Genomic DNA, 19,594 nt, shown 5'->3' with positions numbered 1-19,594 from the left:
AAGTAGGCTAAATAAATACACTAGTGTCTCATCCATTCCGATCTGTAAAAGGATAGACCACAGCAATGATCGATTAACATAGTCAAACGCTGAGGTCAAATCCATGAATGTAAAAAAAATCGGTGAGCATTGGGCAATAGTATATTTGCCAATTATTAGGTTTAGATTGAGACACTGTTCTATTGTCCCCACATTGTTTCAAAAGTTATGTTGACGGGGTGCAGAATGGAATTCTTTTCGCCCAGACTTTAATCTTGTTGTACAGGACCCTGCCCAAGATTTTCAGTGTGGTGTTTATTAAAGAAATGGGCCTGTAACATCTAGGCTGGGGGTGGTCACACTTTTAAAAAATTGGTAATAGCAGAGGTTGACCATTCGCTTGGTAACAGGGAGCAAGCTAGGTTATTAAAAACATTAGGCAAAAGCAGGCCCAAATATCTGTTTTAATTTAATGAGATCTATTGGCACCCCATCAGGTCCCGGAGCCTTAAAGCACATACTCTTGTTTATGGCTACCTCCACTTCGGCCAGATACATCATTACTCCCTTAGAGATGGGCAGCTAGGATATCTCATTTTCATGAGACGATGAAGCGTATATCGCTGAAAAATGTGCCTCCCACACATCGCTAGTTATAGTGCAACTAATTGGTGTTAACATCTGGCCCATCGTTTGCATATTTTTTATGGCTGCTCAAAAAGATTTACTATTCTTTTGGCTTGCCGTATTAGCAAGCAAATCCCATCATTAGACCAATACCTCTTCCTTCCTCAGTGAGGTAACCAGCTTGTATTTTTTCCTTAATGAGGTCACGACTTCTGGGCTCCTGGGCTTGGCCACAAGGGCCTGACGCAACTGACAGTTCACTGGTGAGCATCCATGGTTAAACCATTTAGGGCTGTGGGAGATTGATCGAGTAGCTTTAATTAATTCCATCTAGATATTTAGACAGACATCATAGAATGCGGGACTACATCAGGATTGGGTCAAACAAAATCTTGAACTCCGTGAGATTCTCCCTGCTCACTTTTTAAAATAATTAGGCAGCATCAACTCCACACCACACTAATCGTAAATTATGCATGGAGGGTTCCATGTTCCTTGCACCACACTCACTTTTGTACTCAGGCTTCGGGCACAGTTTGAGTGCCATTTCAATTGGGTTGTGATCCCCATGATGTGTTACAACAACTTTACCATACAATAAATATTCATCTAAATTGGAAGAGTTAAAAACATAATCAATTAAGGAAGCGCGATCCCTACCTCTAAACGTAGTTGTATTATATCATTATTGGGAAAAGCAGCAATGTCCATAACATCAATCAAATTGTGGAATGTCAAACATTTCATCAGCTCTACACCCCATCACAGGCTTGAGCTCTGCTGAGATTGAAAAAAGAAGTGTCCTGGGGGCCAGCTTAGCATTAAAATCACCTCCCTGGTTTAGAGTGCTAATGACAGTAATGTAATTAAAAGGCCAATACATTTAGTGGTAGATTTTGTATAAAAAAATCATTATTATAAAAATGAATCAGGTATAGGGGTATGCACCTTTTGTATCTTATAACCTGATAGTTATAATTATGAGTTGGTATGGCCTTGACACATGCCCACGCCGCAATATTCTCCCATATGGCTAGACCACCAAAATCCTGTCCTGTTTTGGGTGATGGTGCAAAAATATTATGACACTCAAACCCCTCAAGGTATATGTCTCTGGTAGCCCAGGTTTCCTGAAACTTTAAAATCTCATTTTGCCTGATTAACGGCAGCCAGTTAGTGACTGTTTGTTGGAATATCATCACACAAAAATATCATGCTACAAGAAACCTGGATAGCCTAAATATCCATGCTAAAATTAGGCTTGTAAAAAAGCTTTAGGTCCCCTGAATATGCTTCAGACCCTGCAGAATGCAGCTGCATGTTTTCTTTTTAAAATTCCTAAATATGAATCAGCCCGGGGAGCCATCAGGAAACTCCACTGGCTACCAGTCTGACAACATGTCAGGTTTAAGGCTCTTGGCATGGCATACAAATCACTGCACGGACTGAGACCAGTCCGATTCAAGGAGAAGCCCAAATGGTATGTCCCAGGGAGGACGCTTCGTTCAGGCTCTGCAATGTACCTGACAATCCCCCTTTTAGGAGGACTACCTGGGTTGGAAAGAGCTTCTTCAGGACCACAGCCGTGCTCTGGAATAGCCTACCACTGATACTAAAAGCTGATCCCTCTTCACTTGCTTTTAGAAAGGCCTTGAAGACCTGGCTCTTCTCTCAGGACTAGGAGATATCAGGGTATCTGAAACAATTCCCAACAACTCCGTAGCTATAACCGCCTCTACAGCGCCAACACGCCCTCAGGTAAGAGTTTGCGCTTTACAAATCACAAATCAATCAAAAAAGAATGTACGATTAGTATACATAGGTAAGTTTCCATTCAACATTCTTGACATCTACATACCTGAAGATATATACATATTCAAGGTACATATATGAAGCTACGTACAGTGCATCAATACTTATCTGCATTATTTTCGAAGCAAATCAGAGGTGGCTAAATACCTATTTGACCACAGCCCTAAGGAAAAGGAGGTACAAAGACTAATTCGGCAACTCACTGTTCATACTGTACCTTAGTCTGTGGCCCAAGAGATTGACACATACACCATGAGGCCCTGGTCATTCTTTCTAGTCCATCAGAAACAGGAGTAACTTCTTCCTCTATTTTCGATGCTTAGGGCCTCATTTATGGGTTTTTGCCATAGGGCAGCACAGCAGGCCTTCCTGCTGCAATGCCCTACGGCAAAAGTAAAGGGCAGGAATTTGCTGTATGTATGAGCTACAGTGCTTTCCTGTCCTTTTCCCCTGCACTGTTGCACAATGGGCTGCTGTGCACCAACATTGGCACCGTTGTACAATGATGCAAGGGTGTCAGCGTTGCAGGGATGATTATTTTTGTACAGGAAGAGAATACTTCCTGCAAAAAAACAATCACAACAGGCTTTTTACTCTTTCTATGTGTGCTGCTGAAGGTAGCACACCCAGACATAGGAAAAACTAGGAGAAATAAAGGTATATCTCCTCGTTGTGTCTCACCTATGCCTCCCCTGGGGAGGCGTACGTGTTTGCCACTGCCTCAGAGTTACAATTTCTCGTACGTCAGGGGCAGTGTCAAAAAGCCATGGATGTTGCTGGGAACACCCCAACAACACCCATTGCCCACTCCTTTAACGCAGAAAAGTGCATTAAAGGGAACAATCTTTACAAGGCAGCATTAAGCCAAAAAAAAGTGGCTTAGTTGCTGCCTGGAAAATCTGGACCTTGATCCTGTGCCATCAGTGCATCACAAAAAGTGATGCATCGTTGGGGTAATTGGCTTATAAATAAGCGCCTATGCTCTTAGAAGAATCCTATGCCTACTTAATGTTAACTTAAAATGCCTAAACGGGACATGGCTAGCAGCCAACGAGAATGGCTGCTGCCTGAGAGGGCTCCTGAAACCCCGATACAAATCCTTCAATATCTGCTGCCATCCACACCCCGAAATTGAAGAAATGAACAGAATCTCACTCCTTACCTCCTAGGAAAGACTCGACAGGAGCAGTGACTCGGCGGGTAATTCCGGCGACCCCTTTTGATGCATCCCTGCTGGGGAGGCCATGGCGGCAATGGCGGACTCCCACAGAGTGAAAGCGATGATAATGGCCGAGGGACGTTGAAGAGGCCTGGCAGCTGGTTGGTCCGGAAGGGATCCTGAGGTAACTTAATCCTGAAGAAGCACCCGGTGACGGTACAATGATGCAAGGGTGTCAGCGTTGCAGGGATGATTATTTTTGTACAGGAAGAGAATACTTCCTGCAAAAAAACAATCACAACAGGCTTTTTACTCTTTCTATGTGTGCTGCTGAAGGTAGCACACCCAGACATAGGAAAAACTAGGAGAAATAAAGGTATATCTCCTCGTTGTGTCTCACCTATGCCTCCCCTGGGGAGGCATACGTGTTTGCCACTGCCTCAGAGTTACAATTTCTCGTACGTCAGGGGCAGTGTCAAAAAGCCATGGATGTTGCTGGGAACACCCCAACAACACCCATTGCCCACTCCTTTAACGCAGAAAAGTGCATTAAAGGGAACAATCTTTACAAGGCAGCATTAAGCCAAAAAAAAGTGGCTTAGTTGCTGCCTGGAAAATCTGGACCTTGATCCTGTGCCATCAGTGCATCACAAAAAGTGATGCATCGTTGGGGTAATTGGCTTATAAATAAGCGCCTATGCTCTTAGAAGAATCCTATGCCTACTTAATGTTAACTTAAAATGCCTAAACGGGACATGGCTAGCAGCCAACGAGAATGGCTGCTGCCTGAGAGGGCTCCTGAAACCCCGATACAAATCCTTCAATATCTGCTGCCATCCACACCCCGAAATTGAAGAAATGAACAGAATCTCACTCCTTACCTCCTAGGAAAGACTCGACAGGAGCAGTGACTCGGCGGGTAATTCCGGCGACCCCTTTTGATGCATCCCTGCTGGGGAGGCCATGGCGGCAATGGCGGACTCCCACAGAGTGAAAGCGATGATAATGGCCGAGGGACGTTGAAGAGGCCTGGCAGCTGGTTGGTCCGGAAGGGATCCTGAGGTAACTTAATCCTGAAGAAGCACCCGGTGACGGTACAATGATGCAAGGGTGTCAGCGTTGCAGGGATGATTATTTTTGTACAGGAAGAGAATACTTCCTGCAAAAAAACAATCACAACAGGCTTTTTACTCTTTCTATGTGTGCTGCTGAAGGTAGCACACCCAGACATAGGAAAAACTAGGAGAAATAAAGGTATATCTCCTCGTTGTGTCTCACCTATGCCTCCCCTGGGGAGGCATACGTGTTTGCCACTGCCTCAGAGTTACAATTTCTCGTACGTCAGGGGCAGTGTCAAAAAGCCATGGATGTTGCTGGGAACACCCCAACAACACCCATTGCCCACTCCTTTAACGCAGAAAAGTGCATTAAAGGGAACAATCTTTACAAGGCAGCATTAAGCCAAAAAAAAGTGGCTTAGTTGCTGCCTGGAAAATCTGGACCTTGATCCTGTGCCATCAGTGCATCACAAAAAGTGATGCATCGTTGGGGTAATTGGCTTATAAATAAGCGCCTATGCTCTTAGAAGAATCCTATGCCTACTTAATGTTAACTTAAAATGCCTAAACGGGACATGGCTAGCAGCCAACGAGAATGGCTGCTGCCTGAGAGGGCTCCTGAAACCCCGATACAAATCCTTCAATATCTGCTGCCATCCACACCCCGAAATTGAAGAAATGAACAGAATCTCACTCCTTACCTCCTAGGAAAGACTCGACAGGAGCAGTGACTCGGCGGGTAATTCCGGCGACCCCTTTTGATGCATCCCTGCTGGGGAGGCCATGGCGGCAATGGCGGACTCCCACAGAGTGAAAGCGATGATAATGGCCGAGGGACGTTGAAGAGGCCTGGCAGCTGGTTGGTCCGGAAGGGATCCTGAGGTAACTTAATCCTGAAGAAGCACCCGGTGACGGACGAAGGCCAGCTGAGGGATCTCACGCCAAGCGGTGCTGCCGAGAGGGAGAGGACCCAGTGAGTGGCTCAATCACTTGAGTCTCCGGCTTTGCGGCCTTAGCACGCAGTGGCCGCTATCATAGGACTTGTGGTGCCTGAGGGGCTGAGGCATGGACGGATAAGAAGCGGGGAGCAGTGTCGCAGTGGAGACTTGGCACCTGGGCTCACCCGCGCTGCGAGGCCTGGCGCATATCTGAGAGACTGCATAAAGGAGGGGGCGTGGCGGCCCCAGGGTCGAGGACATCAGCGTCTACGAGCTGCTCGACACCCCGGCTTTGCGGCCTGAAGTGGGGAACTGACGAGAGGCGGTGCGGGAGGCCTGGTGACTGCCGGGGTGGTGGCGGCCTCTGTGGTTGGCGTGGGGCACGCAGTGCGGACCTGAAGGTCCAGAAATGATCCCCCTTTCAAAAATAATTTTCCACCTGCAGTAAAACTAAGGCCCAGTCACAGGCATATATCCAACACTGTCACATATTATGATGTCCCCAGAGTGCCCATTTCTCGCTACTTGGGAATGATGATAATGAAAATGATGATATAAATTAGCAATGTGCATTGTTACCCAATAGGACATCCTGGTACTGAGGGATAATACAGATGCAATCAACATACAACAGAATTATAACCGAAATAGAATAGTCTTAAGTTGTTTATAGAAGAGGAAATATTTGAAGTGTGATTGAAGAGAAAATTAAATTTGATTATAGGCTTTAAGGACAAGGAATGAAAAGGATCATTTGCCATCACGAACAGAGTGGATAGCAGAACATTTAGCAGAAGGCAAAATGGTGGTGGATGATTAGAGCTCTCTAGATGGATTTGAAAGCCGAACTTTGTTGTGCATCATACAAAGCCCCTGAACACAGGTAGAGAGTAATAAAGACTACGTTTTTCAGTGGGAGACAGTGCAAAGAACCAAGGCTGGTAGAACTATATGAGTGGAGAGGAAGTCCAAGAAGATGTGGTCCTGATTAACTTGAAGTCTAGACAGTAAGTACTGAGAAATACTAAAGTAAAGAGAGACAGAATCATAGTCATCAAAACAGATTGCCACAGCTGTCTGGTAGAAGAAAATTACTGGAAATTGTCAAAGATATACTTAATATTGTTTTCCAAAAGTTAGACAGGTATGTGCATAGAGTGATGGGTAGATGCGTACAACCAGGGAGATACGCCTTGCTTGTCTTGTCTTAAGTCTGCATGATAGCTGTGTAGTGCTGATTTATATGTTCTCCTGTCTGGGTCTGAGTAGGAGCATCAATAATGGGATTTAAGCTACTTATAATGGTGCTTGAGCAGTCTTGGGTCTTTAATGCACCTATTCTGGTGCAAGTTTCTGCAGGATTCCTGGCGGTCTCTTAAAGGGACAAGGGTGTTGGCTGCATTGATGAGCCAGGTGTTGAAGTTGCTGGTGGCAATCGTAATTTAAAACATAAGGCTTAGGGCTATTTGCTGATCTCTGATTCACCGGTCTCACTTGTGGCTGTTTTCCAGGTTCTTGTCTTGGTGCTTGGAGAGATGATGGCCTCGGGAAGTAGTCAAAAAGCAGTAAGCGACCAGGTCGTGGACAGGCCAAGTTTAGTAGAAGGGGGTCTCCATCCTAATGTGGTCAAGATTGGTAAATATATCAAGTCCCTCTAACAAGCTCCTAAAAATTCAAAACAAATCATCCCACCAAAATATTTAATAAGTCTATAGAAATAATATTGTTTACCACAATGTCCTGATTTCCTTTTCAAATGAAGCACGTAGTCATTTTAGTGTGGTGGAAAGATAGAGAAGCCACAAAGTCTGGCAATAGCAGACAAATAAAAAAAGTATTGAATATGTTTTCATCTTTGCACACTGTCAGCCACAATGGATCAGTTTTATTTGCTTCTTCTCCTCAATTCATTAGTCAAACTCATATATTAATAATAATTGATTTTATATAGGTCTTGATACCCCACCATCCTGTTGTGTTTTCAGAGTGACATAAGTTGGTGGCAGGAATATGAAAAAAAACAACTTTGCAGTTAGTCCAGCCTCTTGATTGTTCTTACCTTATGAGAAGGTCCACTCCATTCAATGGCACTGCTGTTGATGATAAGCTTCTGGCCTCTTCGTGCACTTGAATCAAAGGTGCCCACTTTCAGAAACCTGCTTGTGTCCTTTGAAGTCATCTGCCAGTGTACAAAATCCAGGAGTGGTGGAGCATCTCCATTTCTGTCAAAGGACACCTCTTTGCCCGCTGAATTCTTTGTGCGAACATTTTTCAGATGGTGCAAAAGCTAAAACAGGAATAGAAAATCTATTATTTTATGACAGTCTCTTCTTGTACATTAGGGGCATATTTATGAAAGTTTTGCGTCACCCTTGCATGTAGGCGCAAGAATGAGCAAAACCTAAGTCGGATTTATCCAGCCAACTAAGGCCACCTTTCGTTACCCTGCATGGCTTGATAAATCCAGAGTAATGCAATGCAGTGGAAATCGCAGTGTTGTGTTACTCAGCCCTGGGAAGGTGTTACATGGGTGGAGCATGGGTGTTCCCACTCATCCACCCATAGATTTTGCCGCATTCCTAGATTTACCGACACTGGTAAACCTGGGAAAGCATCAACATGCTACACCTCTCAGGTGAGGCATAACGAGGAGAAATATCTTTATTTCAGCTTGTTACTTCCTTTTTATATGTGGTGCATTCTGCAGAGACAGGAAAATGCCTCAGGGGATTGTTTTGGTGCAGGATGTTTTCCTTATGCACAAAAACAATCCTGCTACAACGCAGGCGCCCTTCCACCATGGTGAAAAGTTGCCTGCATTGACGCTAGTTATCGGGAAACATCCAATACAATGCAGTCATTACATTGCACAGCTTATACAACTCAACTGTTACAACGCAACAGCCTTTACATCGCATGCCATTACATAGCATGCCATTACAACGGATGTCACTACAACGTATGCCATTACAACTCATTATAAGGTAAGTAATGGAGATTGTTTTGTTTTAGGGTGGGTATGGGTATTGGGGTAGATGGGAATAGTAAGTTTTACCCCTACCCTATCCAACCCTTACCCTACTGTTGTACTCACTGGAGTGGGAACAGTAACTTACCCCTACTCTACCCAACACTTACCCTACGGTTGTCCTAATAGTATTTTACATTGTAATGGTATGCATTATAAAGGTATGCATTGTAATGGAATACGTTGTAAAGGTAGTTTTTGAAAATGCATTGTAATGGCATGCGTTGTGAAATCATGCGATATAATGGTAGTTGCGATGTAAAAACCGCAATGTAAAAGCATGCGTTGTAATTGTTTGTGTTGTAACGTCATATATTCCTAGTTAGCATATTGTGCACCAGCACTAGTATATGACAGGAATGCTTCACATAATCAGTGCTTAATTTGTAAAACAATAAGTGCCAGAGCCCTTGTCAGTAGGCCTTCAGTTTGCACCACCTGTTGCCCCGGCCCGAGTTGCCAATAAGCGCACCAACACACTACTAATCATCACACTCTTAAAAGTGTTACATTTCCAGGTCCCCAAAGCTATAAAAGCGGCCTGGGTGATAGGTATTAGTATTTTTTTTGTGTTTTGAATTAATAATGTATGTATGTATTGCGACTTATATAGCGCACGTATCACCCGAAGGCATCAAGGTGCTTGCCTTGGGGACCCGTCCTGGCTTTTCCCTGTGAGATAACCCCTCCTGGGTATCCCCAGGGTGAAAGCCAGGCATCCCGTAGCGGGTGGGCCGCCGTAGTGGAGATTAAGCAACTATTGCCCAGAGTTGCAGCGTGGGACCCCATGATTAGAATAGGCACCGAGGCGAGAATTATCGAGTCCGTGGACATATTTGGGCTCAGGACCCTGCCGCGTCAGGAATTGAACCCTGGTCCCGGGCCAGACCTCTGCATCAGGGTCTGCCGCTCTAATCAGTGAGCCACACTCCTCCACAGCTGTTGTGCTGATCTCATAATTCGAGAGACAGTTCCACTGTGTTGCAGACTGTCGTTAGTGCCTGTTTTGACATTTAATGGCAGTGCCGACCACTAGAAACCACCGCCTCAAATTAAGCACTGTGTATAATGTTCAGTATGGCTCATTTCTGTCTTTTCCTAATCATGCAGCGCAGCATGATGACTTGCTGCACTATCTTTATTTAAACCTACTAAAAGAAACATCTTTCAAAATCTAGGTTTCTAAAAAAATAAAGAGTGCAACCACTAAAAAAGTTAATCGCTGGTCGGTATTGTAAAGGCTCTTGGCAGTTAGACATCTTAATGTTTCTGCTCTTAAGAACGGTCATAAAAGAATCATTTTTCACTTCAAAGATGGTGGCATATGGAGGTCAAGTAGTCCTCAGCTGCTTTCTCTACAGACCTGAAACTCAGTGGCTTATTTATGAGCACCCTGCGCTGCCTGACATCACTTTTTGTGCCGCTCCGGCGGCAAAGAATACAAAATCATATCTATGAGGCCACACAAAGCCACTATGAGTGGCTTTGAATGGCCTCATTGATAAAGAGTAAGGTATGGTAGTGCAAAATCGCTGCATTGCCTTACTCTAAACTCAGGAGGCGTTCCATGGGCATTATGGTGGGTCTTCGCATGCAACACCCATAGATTTTAATACTGCAGCAGATTTGCAAGAGCATGTAAACCCGGGGAAGCGCCAGCTCCTTATCCCTCCAGAGGTGAGGCGTAAAGAGAAGAAATAACTTTATTTCTCCTCATTATCTCCTCTTTCTCTCTATGCTGCATTCTGTAGCACACATAGAAAGAGGGAAACACATCTTAGGACTGTTTTTTGCAGGAAGGTGCCCCTTCCTGCACAAAAACAATCTTGCTGACGACACAGGCACCCTTATACCATGGTGCAAGGGTGCCTGTGTTGGTGCTAGGCAGCCAAAATTGCACCAGCGCAGTGAGAAAGGACAAAATCGCACGTATTGCATTAATACAGTGCATTCCTCCCCTTTCACTACATCAAATCCTAGTAAAGAAGGGCTTCAGAGTACAAATTCTCCCTAGAAGTTCCATCCCCTTTTCCAAAAGAGCATACAATATGCGGCAAGCACTATACAACAAAAAACGGAATCCCAGAAGTCAATGAATTCAAAAACAGACCTAGCAGAGTGGCTGCTGAGTGCTTTGTTGAGCTGGTATAGCTCTGAAACAAGAAATGCATGGTTGGGCTGGATGGCACCCAGGTAACCTTGAAGATGTTCACGCTTAAAAATGATCAATAAATAGCCCTTTCACATTTAGCCTCATACAATTGACTGTGTTTGAAAGACCACAAATGCCTCAACAGGCAAGGCAGGCATGCACTGGAAGAAAAAAGGTCCCATACTCCCATTCTCTAAGAGAAATAACCTAGCTCATAAGTATCTGGTTTTGTGGCAGTTTCAAAACCTGTCCTTGTCTGCATAGCTGTGATAGTGGCCTTGGCATACACTGACCATGGTCATTCACAATTCATCTGTTAATCGCTATGTGCATGGCTTCATACCTTGCAGATCCCTTGGAACAAACACAAAAAGAGATGTTTGAATACCTCACTAGCGTTCTCAATGATGCACCATGTGCAGACATATGTACAGTACTATCTGGTCAGCTTCCTGTTGGCTGGCTGAATTGGTATAATGTGTCATCAACTAAGTCTCAGTAAATTACTGCGGCAATTTTTTGGAGGGTAGTAGGGAAGCATGAAAGTGTCATTTAACTAGCAGAACAGTTTTGGTATTTGTGTTCATGCATCCAACTGGAAAGCCAATGGGCACCCAGGATAGTAATATCATGCTGCATCACTGTGAAGGATTTGTCCAAGCTGTTAAAAGTAGGTGTCAGTTGCAATAGATGTTCAAGCTGGTGTAAGCCTTTTGGTTGTAGTATACAGAAAGGCGTCTGTAAGACTTATTGATGGTGGCGCGTGTGTGGTTTAAAGGGTAAGCCACTTATGTCATAGAAGTCTTTCTGAGCTAGTAAGATATCCTGTGGTGTGCAGGGAACTGGTTTTGAGTGCACTTGTGATGTACCAAAATTCCTTTCAGATGGATGGCAGTGTAATTCCAAGTGCCTATTTAGTGACTGTAATGAGGTAACTAAGGGGAATATTTATGGGAAAGTCATGCAGGACAGCAAGTCACCTTGCTGCGCTGGCTCCGTTTTGGCTCCCTAGCGCCAATGCAGGAGCCCTTGCACAATGGTGCATGAGTGCCGATGTTGCATGTAGGATTGTTTTTGTGTATGACGGGGCACCTCCCTGCACAAAAACAATCCATTGAGGCATATTCCTCTGCAAAATGCAACACACATAGAAGGAGGAAGTAACCAGAAGAAATAAAGATGTTTCTCCTTGTTATGCCTCTCCTGGGAAGGCGTAGCATTCTGACTCATTCCCAGGTTTCCCGGTTCAGGTAAATCTGGGAATGCATCAAAATCCACAAGAGATGCATCGGAAAACCCACGCAATGCCCATGTAAAGTCTTCCCAGGCCAAAGTAATGCAACGCAGAGATTTGCACTGCCTTGCGTTACTTCACATTTATGCAGCTACTCAGGGCCATGCAAGGTGGCCTTGAGTAGCTCCATAACTCTCATTTTAGCTTGCATCACACATGCACCATGTTTTGTGGTGCAAGTGCGACACAACTGTGCTCATGAATATGCCATAAGTGTTGGTGGCCCTCTGGTGGTCAGGTCACCAGCTGAAAGTTTCTGATGGCGGAAGCCAGCTGAAGCTCTACTGTCAGGAAGATGCTCCTCAGTCTAAATGATGCAGGGTATCTGCAGGTTTCATAGACTGGGATAGCCACTGGCAGGATGTCCCTCTGTTCCAAACTCTAAATCACTCCCTGAATCTTCAATTTAAATAAGGCTCACCAGAACGTTTTGATAACCATAATTGGCCTTGTGGTTATGGCCTAATACGAAGGGCGAAGACCATGGTTCTGCATACATTTTAAAAGGACATACTTCCCACCAAGAAGACACATTTAAATAACACTCCAGGGGCATGGATTGTACACTAGTATCCTAGGCACCACTTTGACTTGATTCAGCACCCAATTTGACAGGGTAAAGTGAGGTATTTATGGAAACGTGCCTAGTGTTCTGTATGACTACCTTATCCCATAGTCCAATTACTCCACGTGCCAATTTTTAATGATAGCTTCAAACTAGTTATGAATAGAGTTTGTTTTCTGGAATTGTCTTGCACAATCTACTTGCAATCTACAGATAAAATCCTCTCACTCCCAGTGAAAGGTATTGTAAAGTCATGAAATCCCTGGGACGCTGTAGCTGTGTAAAGGGGACGCTGTAGCTGTGAATCTCAATTGTGCCACTTACGGATTGCCAACCTTGCTGAAGACCGCCGAAGGGGCCCGTTGTCCTTTTGCAGCCTGCCGATCCACGAGCCCACACTGCCAACAATGAGGAGCTGGGACTACATTTCCCAGAGGCCCGGGGCGCTGACTGAGCGCGTCATCACTGGGCGCCAGGAGGGCTTTAAATTGCAGCCAAGCCCCACACAGCGCGGGAGATGCCCGGGACAAGGGAGGGCCGTCTGCGGCCGTCAGAGGTCAGAAGAGGCCGGGCTGGGCTACCTCACTGACATCTACACTGCCGAACTGTAAGTTTTGTATTCCCTGGACTGTTCTCACTGGTGCTGGGGTGTGAAAGGGGAAAATAGTACTTGTGTGATTTTTCCTGCCATGACTTAAAGGAAAGTGGGGGACAAGGTGGTGGGCACACTTGATGCCTTCCTCATAAGAGGGGAATCGGTGTTAATTCATGAGATTGCGGCTACTGAACGTAGACTCTCACTTGATCCCAGGCTCTTGGGGGGGTTCACTGCCATGTGCCCAGATACCTGCTAGAAAAAATATATAGGAGGCCCCCTTGCTATAAAAGGTCTGGGACCAGGGGAAATGTATTGAATAAGCTATGTCCCTAACACAACCAGGCTTACAACCTGAGTGGTACCACCAATTTGGAACAAGAGGTCACAAGTTCTATAGTGGCAACCTGCCACACAACCACAACACACGGGCGGTGAACTATGCTAATGTTAACAGTGTTGATAATATTAAAACAGAGATGCTTTATACAATAGGACATGAACTAGATTCAAAATTTGTTGTAACACAATAATAAGGTAAGGTTGTTTTTATCGCTGTAGACACGCTTCCATATATAGAGAAGATTACTTAAACATAATTAATTAGTCTTAAACATGTCATTCTTGCAGATAGTGCACATGTACACGTACCCATAACGATTAGAACTTGGGACGTCATGATATTCGAGTCTCTACATCAAGATCCAGAATAATTTTTTTAAACCTTGAGGGAATCCATAGTGTTAATAGCTGAGGTAAGGTAACTACCTGCCAGTTCAAGTGTTCAGCAGTTAATTGATAATCACATTTTTTTAAATAGCCTACATAGGGAGAATAGGAGTGAAAAAATGCAGTGTTGATTTTGAATAAAGGTTTTTTTTATGCATAATGTACATCACATAACAAAGGAACTAATAGTAACTAAGACAGAACTAAGATTTTTTTGTTGTATAACTACGATTATTGTTTGGTAACTTTGTGTTTCTCCATGTAGAATCTGTCCTGAAGAAGGTGAATACATCCTCAAAAACCGAAACGCTGCGTCAACACTTGTTCTCTGGAACAATTTTATTTGTTCTGTGTAAAATGTTTTTAAATAAAAATTTTTGTGTATTATTCATTAATTATTTCCTATGTGATTCATGATTTTAATGTACAAATAAGATGTCAATAGTTTTTTTTAATTGTATGAATTGAAATAAATCATGTATATGCTTTGTGTTACAACAAATTTTGAATCTAGTTCTTGTCCTATTGTATAAAGCATCTCTGTTTTAATATTATCAACACTGTTAACATTAGCATAGTTCACCTCCCGTGTGTTGTGGTTGTGTGGCAGGTTGCCACTACAGAACTTGTGACCTCTTGTTCCAAATTGGTGGTACCAATCAGGTTGTAAGCCTGGTTGTGTTAGGGACACTAGCTTATTCAACCCAGTTACCTGCTACCCAGTTATCACCAGATGCAGCCGTATCCAACGCTCACCCGCTGACTAGGTCCCCAAGCTTGTTCCCCAATAGCCCAGACCCACCGATCTCTCAGTCCCAGAGCAATGTGAGTAGCCCAGCCATGGTTAGGACAAGAGGGATGAAGGCCTTGGGGATATAAACCAAGAACCACCAAACAAAAAAAGGAAGGGGTGTGGCACTAAGACACATAAGACACCACCACTCCGCAGTGGCTCGAGTGGGGTATTTGTTTTCGGTAACTCAAGTTCTACTACTGATAATCCCCCCCCTGGTTCTTACTAAGCCCCCGTTGGATAAAAGTGATATTTGCTCTATATTTAAGGAGCAAATAGCAGTCCTTCTTGAGCCGCTCCTAAAAAGATTAGATTCTGTTGATCTTATACTGTCCAAGATTGAAGTTGCATTGGCAGGCTCATCCCAAGTGATCCCGGTTCAGCCCAGCAAGCATGCTATAGAAGGTGTCACTCCAGCCAGTGTGGGGGATATTCACAGGACCCAGGGTGGTGTGAGGACGAGTGCCCAGATATTGGTGGGCGGGGCCCAAACAGAAGGGAGCGCTAGGAGTACACCACCTACTGGTGTCAGTAATGATAAGATTATGTCTAACCAAAGACCCCTAGCGACAGAGAGATTATGGAGGCAGGATGACAACTGCATTGATGCTCGGCCAAAGAAACAACCCGATCTACACCTGCCACCCGAAGCAACACCTTACACTGTTATTTTAGCAAATGTCCCCCCTCTCCCCCAGGATTCACATGAGCACGGGTCGACCATTAAAAACAAGGCCCTCCATTATTTGAATAAAATAACCGGCATTGGGGATGGCTTATATCAGGAATTTAAAATTGTAAGACACATTGAATGGGTCGGTCACTCCACCAAAACCATTCCGGGAGACTGTGTGGTTTTGAGCTTCAGGTCTCCGGGGCTGGTTTGTTATATTCTTGAGACAGTGGGTCACACTCCATTGGATAAGGCTTCCATTGGTATTCTCCCCCTGTTTTTTTTTTTACAAACACCACATGCCCCCCAGACCGAGGGATGTTCGAGGTGTACAGGGTGACTGTCTTATGCCTGATTTCTCCATACAGTTACATAATCGTTTTGAGCCCTTCTCCACTCTCGTAGAAATAGACTGACTGCGGGTGGATGTACAGGGAGGATTAGCATTGGGTGAAATCAAGGCGGGTGTAGGCGACCCTATGACAACTAATTGCCTTCACAAGTTGTACCTAATGCACAAATCTTGACCCCCATTGCCGTGCCGTTGGTGCCCGTTAGTTGCCCATTGGTAACAGCAGCAGCCTCTGGTCGTTATGACCCAGCACCGCCATGGAAACCCCTGGCTATATCTTCTTGGAATATAGCGGGCTTGGAAACAAAGGCTGCATCAGCTGATTGGTCATAATTTATTGATGGGGTAGACATTTGGGCCTTTCAAGAAACATGGGCAACTGCTGATATGTTTCACGCTGGCTATTTAAACTTCTCCAAACCAGCATTAAGGGGCCTTAGGGGAAGACCAGTGGGAGGGTTGACATGCTGGCTTAGACAAGCTGAGGGGATAACCGTGGACGAGGTCCACTTAGATAATCCAGATATCCTGGTCATTAGAGTCAGATCCACAAAAGGTCTTGACCTACTCTTGTTTAACATTTATGCCAGGGGCCAACCGGGTGGTAGGAGCTCACAGGTCATCACAGCTCACGAGTCCTTTTTGACCGAGGGCATAATTAATGCAAATTTGATTATTGCAGGTGATTTTAATACTTGTTTTGAGCCTTTGGACACTGATGATGGTAGGCTCAGCGACGAGGTGGATGTGATATGGGGTGTGCACAGTTGGGCCTCAAGCCCATAAAAAAATGGACCGAGGCTGCCCTTCAGGTTAAAGGGTTGTGCTTGGAATGAGGCCTCGGGGCTGTAAATGGAAGGACCAAGTCCGATGCCCTGGGTGCGGTGACCTTTGATAACGGGCGCTCCAAAAGCCGAATAGACTACATCTTAGTGAATGTGGAAATATGGCCCCTAGTCCTATATATGGAAGTTCATCCTTGGCCAGAGAGTGACCACAACCCTGTGGTCCTTTCGCTGAATGATGGGAGTTTCTGCGGCACACAAACCCCGGTGGCTGTCATTAACCCCAACCAAGTCATTCTGGCAAACGACTTGAGAAGGGTACGATGGGCTAAGGTTGTTCTCGATGAAAGGAAGGTGGTAGAGATTAGGGAACTAGTATCAGGGTCACTAAGGAAACTTAACGAATGTGGCTCGCAAGAGGTCCTTAATGCCGAATTACCTGGGATCCACAATGAGCTTTTTAGTGGGCTGAAAAGGTTCTTCATTAACACTAAGCCAGCAAGGAAGAACCTAAAGCTTAAATCCAATTCATGGTATAACGACTTATGTAGGTTGGCACATAAAGCTCTTGTGGTATCCATCAAATCAAGGGATCACCCCAACATCCAACAGGCTAGAGTTACTTATAAGTCTACCCTAAGAAAAGCAAAGAGAGACTGGGATGAGGAGCGATGGCAGGACCTCCTACTAGCATGTAAAGGCAGGAATATGACACAGTTTTGGGACCTAATAAAATGGGGGAATGGCAGAGGTCGATCATTCCAAATAACAATGTGGACCCACACATTGGGTCACATTCTTTGAAGCCCATTTTCAGCAGGGCACGGAAAGTGAATCCCCTGCCCCGCACATTATTACAGATACCCCCTTGCTATTCAGCACCAAAGAGGTCGAGGTAGCCTTAAAGATCATTCCACATGGTAAGGCGCCCGGGCCTGATTGTATTCCGGCTGACCTATTCAAGCAGGACTCCAACCTTTGGACCCCATACATTACCAATTTAATCAACTCTTTAGCGGGGGATACCCAATCCCTGCATCTTGGGCCGGAGCGGAAATTATCCCGATCTATAAGAAGGGGGATCGCTCCGCTCCGGCCAACTATAGACCCATTAGCCTCATAGATGCACTACAAAAACTCATAGCACAAGTGCTTCTGGGTAGGATACAGAGTTGGATGGGTGAAGAGAACATCTTATCCCCATTACAGGCAGGGTTTCGAGCGCACATGGGGACCCTGGATCAAGTCTTCAGATTTGTCATGCTTTATTGGAAGGAGGTTCTCTTGGGCAGGGGAATGATCTTCTCAGCTTTCGTGGATTTAAAATCCGCGTTTGACCTAGTCCCGAGATCAAAACTGTGGGATGTTCTCCTAGGATTAAGGATGCCCAAGAAATTATTGGCCTTTGTAGTCAGACTTCATACCTCCAACTATGCCCAGGTTTGATGGGGAAAACCGGGTGAGGTCACCGAGAAATTTAAAGTGGGGAAGGGCATCCGTCAAGGGTGTGTGCTGGCCCCCACCCTATTTTCACTATTCATAAATGGGGTGGTGCGGTACTTTGATATTTTCCCTATGGACGCACCCATGCTAGCTGGCCAAAGGGTGCCACTGCTTATGTTCGCAGATGACACCCTGATTCTATCTAAAACGAGACAGGGACTTCAGCTAGCACTGTCCCGTTTTGAGGAGTTCTGCTGCGACCATGAACTAGTGGTCAACGTGGAGAAGACTAATTTCATGGTACTCCACGGGGCCAGGTCTGTTATATCAAGAGTTTTCATGAGCGGGAAGCTCTTGGAGCAGACCAATGTCTTTACTTATCTAGGTGTCACCTTTGGTGAAAAACTGAGCTGGACCCCTCAGGTGAAGTTACTTGCGCTGAAACATGCACAGCTTGCGGGAGCACTGATAAAGGAACATAGGCTGTCACAAACTAAGCCTATAGCCCCCGCAGTCAAAATATACTCCTCGTAAATCACTCCGGCAATTTTATACGGCGCTGAGATCTGGGGATTTAGTAATCTAGCCCATTTAGCCTCAGCCCAGAATAAATTCCTAAGATCACTTGTGGGCCTCCCCAAATCCACCCCCGTATCCCTCTACTGTTAGATCTTGGATGCCATGCAATTGAGGATATTGCACGGTATAGGATGCTGGTGAAGGCTTTGGACAACCCAAGAATTACATCTATTCGCAAGGGGACTGACTGAAGTAAGGGGATTGGACAGCTCGAATAAGATTCCATTGTTAAATAGCATCAAAGCTTTGCTCTTTGACATAGGGGTGAAGGACCTGTGGGACAGTCCAGTGTCTGCTGAATTCCCACCAAAAGCAATCTATAGAGCAGCTTATTGGAATCATATTAAAGTTAGGAGATTTTCCACTTTGACTAGTCCATCAATGTCTAGTGTTTTCTGGGAATTCAAAGACGAAACATGTTTGGAAGGCTATTGGGATGTTATAGCGAAACCTAGAGATCGCAAGCTTTACCACCATTTCCGAGTTGAGACCCTTCCGCTTAGGAAGTTTACATGTAAATGGAAACCTGTTACTGGTGATAAATGCCCTTTCTGTCCGGAGTGCACAGAAGACATTGACCACCTACTATATGTTTGCCCTGCATACCAACAACCGCAAAGCATGTGGCTCAAACTCCTATGTAGATCCCTGGGAACTAGTTCAGCGTTAACTGCTAAAAGGCTACTGAAAACTAGTTGTAATGATACTGTAGTGATGGGGGTAGCTAAGTTTCTGAGCTGGTCTTGGGCCATTCGGGAGAAAAATGGAGGCTTTATTACTTAGTCTTGACACTCCAGGGCTTGGCATGTTTAAATTGGAATTTTATGGGTTTTTATCTATTGTCTTGTAGACATTTGTAAAAGTCTTTTTGCGTAGGATATATTCAATTCTGTTTTAATGAATTTGATCTTTTTATAGATATTTATATTTTTTACGGTAACTTGCAACGATAACTGTTATGTGTATTTATGACTGCCCACAGTTGTATTTTGAATTTTATTAATCTTTTCTGTCTTTTATGATGAATAATCGC

At 44.7% G+C, this 19,594-nt stretch overlaps 1 protein-coding gene across 1 annotated transcript in view; it reads right to left on the bottom strand.

The window, feature by feature from the left end:
* The window catches only part of LOC144769166 (extracellular calcium-sensing receptor-like), an 87,972-nt gene that overhangs the window by 31,703 nt on the left and 36,675 nt on the right, over window positions 1-19,594 (bottom strand). Inside the window, exon 3 of the mRNA XM_078653180.1 lies at window positions 7,633-7,860. Within this exon, the coding sequence (XP_078509306.1) occupies window positions 7,633-7,860 (228 nt within the window). The remainder of the gene's footprint in view (window positions 1-7,632; window positions 7,861-19,594) is intronic.

This window comes from Lissotriton helveticus, chromosome 7, assembly GCF_964261635.1.
Source record: "Lissotriton helveticus chromosome 7, aLisHel1.1, whole genome shotgun sequence".
In the NCBI taxonomy this organism is placed as follows: domain Eukaryota; kingdom Metazoa; phylum Chordata; class Amphibia; order Caudata; family Salamandridae; genus Lissotriton; species Lissotriton helveticus.
The sequence above is the reverse complement of the archived record's forward strand: the minus strand, read 5'-3'. Positions and strand labels throughout refer to the sequence as shown.